At 38.5% G+C, this 8,426-nt stretch overlaps 1 protein-coding gene across 1 annotated transcript in view; it reads right to left on the minus strand.

The window, feature by feature from the left end:
- Nucleotides 1-8,426, minus strand: part of CUNH11orf54 (chromosome unknown C11orf54 homolog) — a 23,777-nt gene that overhangs the window by 7,712 nt on the left and 7,639 nt on the right. Inside the window, exons 2-5 of the mRNA XM_004708897.2 lie at nt 7,274-7,420; nt 4,610-4,708; nt 498-571; nt 181-282 (exon numbers count right to left, since the gene is read on the minus strand). Of these exons, the coding sequence (XP_004708954.1) occupies nt 181-282; nt 498-571; nt 4,610-4,708; nt 7,274-7,328 (330 nt within the window). The 5' untranslated portion in view covers nt 7,329-7,420. The remainder of the gene's footprint in view (nt 1-180; nt 283-497; nt 572-4,609; nt 4,709-7,273; nt 7,421-8,426) is intronic.

Below are 8,426 nucleotides of genomic sequence, written 5' to 3' on the forward strand. Positions count from 1 at the left end.
CCCCCCCCCAGAGTATCTGGTGCCCCATTACAGTTGGACCAAATGGAGTATATCTTAGAAAAACAGTATGAAATGATGATGATATGATATCAGCGACTCACGATTCAAGAAGGCTCTATTTTCTGGCAGGGTAAACAAAATGTCAGATCAAAAAAATAATCCCAGTATATATACACTGACCTCAGAATTGAAGCCGAGTGTCTGAAATGGGCCTGCCCCTGCTCCCAGAATGAAAGCTCCGGGCAGCTTGATTTCTTTCGCAATCTTATTCAGGTCGTACACCTATAGAGGACAAGAAAAATGACTGTGATCAGACCACATTGGGACCTCAGACTCGTAATTCATAACTTACAGTAATTTCCCAGTCTTTTTCACATTCCTGAGTCTGTAACACTTCCTTTCCACATTGACCGATGGATCTTTTACGAGTGAAAATGAAGAATCCACCCAACTTCTACAACCTTCATTTGAATATGAAGAGGGAAAGGTCAACTTACTTTTTTGAGGTTTACCAGAGGCATTAAATAAGGCACACCTCCTACTTCTGCGATTCTAGTTTTTCCACAGATGCCTAAAAAAACATAAGCCATCCTCAACATAGGCAGAACATTGAATTGTAAATGCCAGAAGACTCAATTTTTTAGAGTATACGTTTCTATTCTCGAAGAGTTTTACAAATAGCAGAGGTTGAAAGATGATCCCTATTATAAACACCAGTGTCTCCAATAGCAAACATGGCTTGATAAGCAAACATGGCTTGAGGTGGCTGGTGACGTGGAGCCAACAAAAAGTTGATGATAGGGTAAGGTTTAGACGAGGCAATGTTCAGGTTTGAATTTTAAATTTTTATAAATAATTTATAATGACCTTTAATATCTAGGGTTTCATGGTTTTAGTCTTGGGTTTTTTCTTTTTTGCTAAAATTGCTTTTAAATATAGACTATTTTCCTCTGGTAGAATATAAGCCCTTTTAGAAAATCCATATTGGAAAGCCTTGTCACATCTGCTTTTCTCAAGTATGCTATGGAACTATTAATGAGAGAGACTATCTGATGAGAGAAATTTTCTTAACATTTTATTTGCAAACCAGAAAAGGTACCTTTTATTTAAAATTCAGTGGAAAACAATAAATTGCCTTTGTCTGAGAAATAAGTCCTGTTAGTTTCATACTAACACATTACTTAGTAATTACAATTGCTCTGTATCTTTAGCTATGCTGAGTGGATGTACAACATTGTTAGAGGCCTCATTTGTAATTAGGGATTTCAGAAATGTTTTCCATGCAATTAGCAGAAATTACACATGGATCAGGCCCTACGAAACGGAAGCACCCTGGAACAGAAATGCAGAGAAGCCATCCCGGGGCTCTTTTAGTGGTCCAGGCAAAACACATGTGGACTGTGGAGATGGAGAAGCAGAGGAAGGCAGGAGCACAGGATATGCTGGTGAAGCAGTCAGTCAAATTTTAGCCATATTGAGTTCAAGTCATTATTAGGTGAGTTGAAGGTGGAGGCATCCTGTCCAAAAACCAAACTCTGCCATCTAGTTGATGCTGACTTACAGTGAACCTATGGGACAGGGTAGAATTGCCCCTGTGAGTTTGGGGTCTGTAACTTTTACAGGAGTAAAGCCCGTCTTCCTCCCTCAGAGCAGCTGATGGTTTCAAACTGGTGACCTTGCAGATCACTGCCTAACATGTAACCACTGGGCCACCAGAGGTCCTTGCAGATGTCCTGTACGCAAATAGAAATACTACCTGTAGGTAAGAAAAAGATTTAGGTGCAGTATACAGATTATGAAGTTGTATCCAGGGGGTAATTCAAATTGCAAGAATGGATAGGACAGTCCAGAGAGATTGTACAAAACAAGAGAAAAAATCCTGGAAAACATATAAATTGAAATATTAGAAATAAAAAAGAGAAAGGAAGCAGGAAAGGTGACAATGAAAGAATATCCAAGAGGCAAGCAAGGTGCCCAGGGAGAAGAGGCAAGAGAACCAAGGGGGGATGAGTGGTAACCCCGAGGAGAGTGTGACAAGGTAGCAATGGTCATATCATGTCCAATATGTGGAGGTGACACTGGTGACTGTAGCAAGACCAGCTCGGGCAGAAGATGCCTGTGTTCATGACAGATCACACACACACACACGTGCGCGTTTATGTACATAAATATACATGGAGCTAACTTCCCTAATATTATAATCTAAAGACATATACATATATATGTTTGAACTTAAAATTGTTTTTCAAAGAATATCCTTAGGATAAAAGAATTAAGGTATGCATTTTTCATCTTTGTACTTTTTTTTTTTCATCTTTGCACTTTTCTGTTTTCTACTCTTACACTTCTATTTGGAATAAACATGGCTACAAAAAGTATCTGATAAATGCTTTCAAAGTTGCTGAAATTGTTGCATGGTACACAATACCTGTGGAATTTATACAGATAGTTATAATCAAAGGATGTTTAACCTGGAAAGACAAAAAAGAGCATGTCATCCTCTCACTTAGGTCCAGCTGCAGGAAGTGGTTTCTCTAGGGCCAGGATGGGGAACCTTCTTTCTGCCAAGGGCCATTTGTAGATTTATAACATCATTCCTGGGCCAGACTGATGAAACGTTTAGCTAACTCCCCCTAATGTGATGCCTGGAACTGCTTCCCTTTGGTGAGCTGTGTGACGTTAGCTGGCACTGATGTTTTTGCAGGTCTTAGACAGCCTGCAGGCCAAATATTCCCCTGATCAAGGGCATAGGTCCCAAACTGATTTCACCTCGTCCTCCCTTAAAAAAAATTATTAGCACCCCTGGCACCTAAAACCTTGTGTTCGATAGCCCCTATCTCTGATGAAGTTTAGGTGTCTGCTTTTGCAGCGCCCCTGGATTGTTCTGGCACCTCCAGGGGCAGTTCCGTCCACTTGGGAAACACTGATGGAGGGTAATGAAATCAGTATGGGGCAGAGACAGAACTAGAGTCCATGACTTACTCATCAAATTAATTTTTAAAAATTATTGTTTGTGATTTCTTTAAGATACAGCAAAACATACACCAATTTAAGTTCCTACATGTACAAGTCACTGACAGGGATTAATCTCTTTGAGTTGTACAACCATTTTGGGGATCTTTTTCTGAGGGGTTTGGTTCTTCCATTAGCACAGACTCAGATCTCATGGGATCTGTCACGTTGCTGCTATCAACTTGATCCCATAAAGAGCATAATGTTTGCGGCACATCCAACTCCAATCAAACTCACTGCCATCCAGTCAATGCTGACGCACAGCGACCCCTTGTGGGTTCCCAAGACTGTACCTGTTTGTGGGAATACAAAGCCCAGTCTTTCTCCCACTGAGCTGCTGGTGGTTTCGAACTGACAATCATGTGGACCACAGGCCAATGCATAACCAACTACACCATCAGGGGCTCTTCCGACCTCACTAGTTAAGCTCAACTAATATTTGGCTTTAAGAAGACTTCAAGGGATATTTCTGGTTGAAGTTTTATTTTTTTTATTTTTGGAGTTTTAAAGATTATCTGAAGTTCATTCAGTTTCTAAGACTCCAAGAAATCTGAATTCTCTGAGAATTTGAAATCCTGTTCTATATTTCCCCCTTTTGATCAGAATTCTTTTAAGGGATCTTTTATCAAAATCTTCAATAATGGCAGCCAGGCACCATCTAGCTCTTCTGGTCTCATGCAAAGAAAGTAGTTATTCGTGGAAGTAATTAGGCACACAGCCAATCTCTAGTTGTACTTTGGGTGGCTGCTTGCAAGCTTTTAAGTCCCCAGCACTATGCAATGAACTAGGTGGTAGAAGCACTAAGTATACGTCAGTATGGCAAACTGGTTCTTAACACAGATGTCAATTATATAATAAAAGAACACTCAGTTTCCTCATTTTAATGGACATAATGGGAGAAGCTTGGACATTAGAAGCAGACAGACAGACATAGATACTGAATTTTAATTACAGACGAGGTCAGGATGGGCTCACTTAACCTCTGAGCCCTAGTTTTCTCACTTATAAACTGGTAGTGTTGTTGTAAAATTGATGAACAGATCCAATATAGTGTTTATCACACTGTCTGACAAATTATATTTATTCAACCAGTAATATTTTCCCTTCCTTCTCATTAAAAATATTGGCCAGAAGACCGTTCGACAAAGCAAGGAGGGAAGCAAGTGGTTAATGGATGACGTGAATATAAGGCTTTGAAGACCCCTTCTGTGGAGGAAAGCAAGGCAGTGTGAGAGAGATCTTACTGTGTTGAAAATCCATCAATAAACATAAGCTGAATAAAAAAAATACCTCTTCTGATCTTAAAAAAAACAAATAAAAACATAACAATCAAGTTGCATAGCAGTCACCTCAACAAATAAAATCAAAACCCCCATATCGTATCAGATTCTAGTCTATTAAATAGCTACTTATATAACCTAAGAATATTATTAAAAAGCATAAAATATAATCTCTTTCCACAGGACATACAGCTAAACTTGACTGATATGAGGAAACAATAAGCAAAATTAAGTACAAGTTTAAATGATGCTTAGAAATAATTCTGGTTTCTAAAAAGACTCCGACTGAAAGTAGGCACTAACTGAAAAAAGCTTACCTTTCGCAGGAAATGTAAATGGTGCCTGAGTCAAGTCAGGACACTCAACCACAGAGACCTGTGCCTCGGCAAAGTTACCTCTTAACCCCTTCTGCAGAACTGACGAAGACAGAGACAATGGTCACTTTCATGAAGTAGACGCGAGGCTACTAAATATCCAATCTCCTCTAACAGTTCTGGGGGTCACACTCCCAACCCAAACTTACAAATATTAAAAGCATTAAAATTAAGACACAAAAATATCTTATTTACAGCAATTACAAATCACTGAAAATAGACAGACTTCATTCCATTTGGGGAGAGGATTCTAAAGACCTATTGAGACGTCAATATTCAAACTGCTTTAAAACCTCTGATTCCATTTTTATGTATACGGTGTGATAAGGCTTTGTGTCAAATTGTCAGGGCCAGGCTTCTTGGTGGTTTGGCCTAGTCAGTCCCCATGACATGACCTAACATAGCGCAGGATCTGCTGTGAGCAAACAAGCCCTGTGGGAGGGCGGGGGAGTGGGGGTGGGGGGTACAGGGTAGGGTGGGGTGGGTAGTGTGTTACTCAAGGCACAGCCCGATGCAATTGAAACATGTTCTCTGGAATGTGGCCTCATTCCTACATAAGCGGGCAGACCGACGGACGAATAACGCTGTGAGGAAGCTTGTTTGTTTTGGGCTGGGTCTGGGTCCTGCATCCAGCACATCGCCTTCCAGTTCTTCCTGCTACATTGCCTTGGAGCTGTTAGCAACCTATCACCTGACCTTCTGACCTTGGATTCATGCCCCTGAAGCCTGCGATGTTCATGGTCAAGTTCAGACATAACTGTAACCAGCAAAAGCAACGTTTATCTTGCCTCAAATGTTGATGTTTGTTATATTGTTAAAGTGAAAAATAGGCAGTAGATATTTTACTACTGTCATAAATTCAAGATGTCAGTTAATAAGTTGATAAGCAAGGAGAGGATGTATTTCAAAAGAACCCCACAACTTATGAATTCAGAATAGTGGTTGGTTATGTCTGGAGGTAAGACGGTTAATTGGGAAAAGGAGGTGCCTAGGATGCAGGAAATATTCTGTATCTTCATCTGGGTGGTGGTTATATGGGAACAGACACAGGTTAGCATCCATCTAGCCGTGCATTCACATTAGTGTGCTTTGTAGATATGATACACATGATACTTCCATAGAAATGTAAAACCACAAACAAACAAACAGCACTGGTGTTGAGGTTATAAATCTAAGAACAATGTAGTTTAAGGATCACAATTTTGTAATAGCAACTGATAGTCACATTAGCCCGTATGGTTTACTCTTAGAATCACACTCCCTAAAAATAAATAGTCATCCTAGAGCAAGCCACATAAACATACATACTAGATCTTTTCTCTGTGAGCATGGACACCAAACTGACTGAAAATTTTCCTATCGACACCAATGACTGCAATTTTATGAACATTTAAATTAAGACTTAGGATGTAGATGAATAGCAAAATCTAATTTTTACCCACTGCAAAGGTTTCAAGTTCTTGGTACAAAATAAAATTTTCCTGTAAAAAATAGAAAGGTATAGGGGGAGAGCGGGAAAGGGTAGAAAGGGGGAACCGATAGTCATGATGGATGTATAATTCCCCCACTCCACCCCAAGGGGGAGGAACAGTGGAAACGTGGGTGAAGGGATACAGTGGATGGTGTAAGATATGGGAAAATAAATTATCAAGGGTTCACGAGGGTGGGGAAGGGAGGGTAAAAAGAGGAGCTGATAAAAAGGGCTCAAGTAGAAAGATAATGTTTTGAAAATGACCATGGCAACATGTACACGTTTGCTTGATATAATTGATTTATGGATTGTTATAATATCTGTAAGAGCCCCAGTAAAATGATTTAAATTAAAAATGGAAAGGTGAAACATGGATTTTGAGCTAAAAATTTGGGATTATGTTTTGATTTTGTACTGAATATGTTTTGTACAGATACAAGGAGAACAGAAACAGAAACTCAGAGAAACACGTGGCAGCAGAGCCTCAGCGGAGTCGAATCCAATGTCCTTTCTCATTGGGAGGACAGAAGTCTGACAGGAGACAGACCTGAATACAGGCAAAAACTATGATGCAGATTGTCTACTCCCTGTCAGCAAATTGTGAAAATACAAGGACTTAAAGGCCGTCACACACACACACACACACACACACACACACACACACTCCCTCTCTCTCTCTCTTTTTGTCCCAATCCAGGTTTTCCTTGTCTCATCTATCCTCTTCTAATTGTTATTTTGAGAAGCCTCCTTGAATTTTTGTTCAAACTAGGTGAAATATATAAAAATATACCCCCAAGCAAGTTCATTGGCAGTCTAATCCATTAAAAGGGGGGAAAAATAGTATATTGGAAACATAGTTAATACACAGTTATAAAAGACATATTTAAGGACTGTCTTGGTAAAAAGATAATAGAGCACAAAACTGTGCAATTCTGGGCATCACACGCATTTAAAACTTAGAGTACATTACTATAGTTAATTTCCATTTGTAAAACATCTATCTTACCAATAATTTACAAATGGTTAATTTTTGTTATTTTTTGGGGGGGGGTAGGTGAGAGGATGCATTGAGACTTTTCAAATATACCAGTACAGAATAGATACTGTGAAAGACCCGAAGCGACCATTGTACTCACCTCCAGCTAGTTCCTCTAGACTTGGCACATGAAAAGAAAACTCAGCACAAGCCATTTCCGTTCTGCTGTAGATGCAGGGCTACAATAAAGCCTCTGTAGCTAATTATCACAAGACTTCACCTTGCGCCAACATGAATAACTGCGGGTCTAGAAGTGAACAAGGCAGGTTAGTTATTAAAAGAGGTCAAAGGGCGTTTAGGCTTCTGTTTGTATCTCTTAACACTTAATTAAAAACAAAAAATATCCTCTTTCAATTTTGAGATTTAAAAAGAAGTATTTGTACACAGAGGTTAATAACTTTAAAAATATTATTCTCAAACTGAAACAAACGACTATCAATAGGTAAATGGAGAAATGTGCTTTAGTACTATTGGAAAGATTCCTTAAGACAAAACAGGGGTCCCCACCCCCAATTCTCCAAATTGTCATGGGTTTTCTAGAAACTGGATTTGCCCCAAGAAAGGATTTGCTTTTTTAAAAAATACACAATCAACATACCCCAAAAAGCAAAAAAGAAACTGGGTTTATATATATTTTTTTGGGGGGTTATATTTTTAAAATCATTTTTGACAACAAATTTTCTACAAATATCCTATTGCATATTTGGGACTTGACATTTACCTTAGTATTCTATCAAATACCAGAACTTATTGCTCTTTAATTTCTAAATATGCACAATCTGGCCAAAAAAGAATAAAAACTCTTGGAAATAGCCCACATTGCTATAGGATCACACCTTATCATCTTACACAAATTCTTGAATAAAATGGTATATAATTATCCAGGAATGGGATAGCTTAATTATTTATTTTCAAATGATGAGCAGAAAATACATACAAATAATTTGTGTTTTACAAAGAATACCTGTATTCTTCTCACCTGGATTTTCCAAATAATGTTTTGGCACATTTTTAAAATTGAGCAATCAGCTATGTATTAGTTTCATTATGAACATATTAATCTACATAATGATTAAAGTTTGATAAAAATCTTACATAATTGCACATTCAGTTCTTCTTTTTAAAATCATTTTATTGGGGGGTCATACAACTTTTATCACAATCCATACATACATCAATTGTGTAAAGCACATTTGTACATTCATTGCCCTCATCATTCTCAAAACATTTGCCCTCTGCCTAAGCCCCTGGCA

This window comes from Echinops telfairi, unplaced genomic scaffold (assembly GCF_000313985.2).
Source record: "Echinops telfairi isolate 266 unplaced genomic scaffold, ASM31398v2 ScPeMD7_1713;HRSCAF=2227, whole genome shotgun sequence".
Classification (NCBI taxonomy): domain Eukaryota; kingdom Metazoa; phylum Chordata; class Mammalia; order Afrosoricida; family Tenrecidae; genus Echinops; species Echinops telfairi.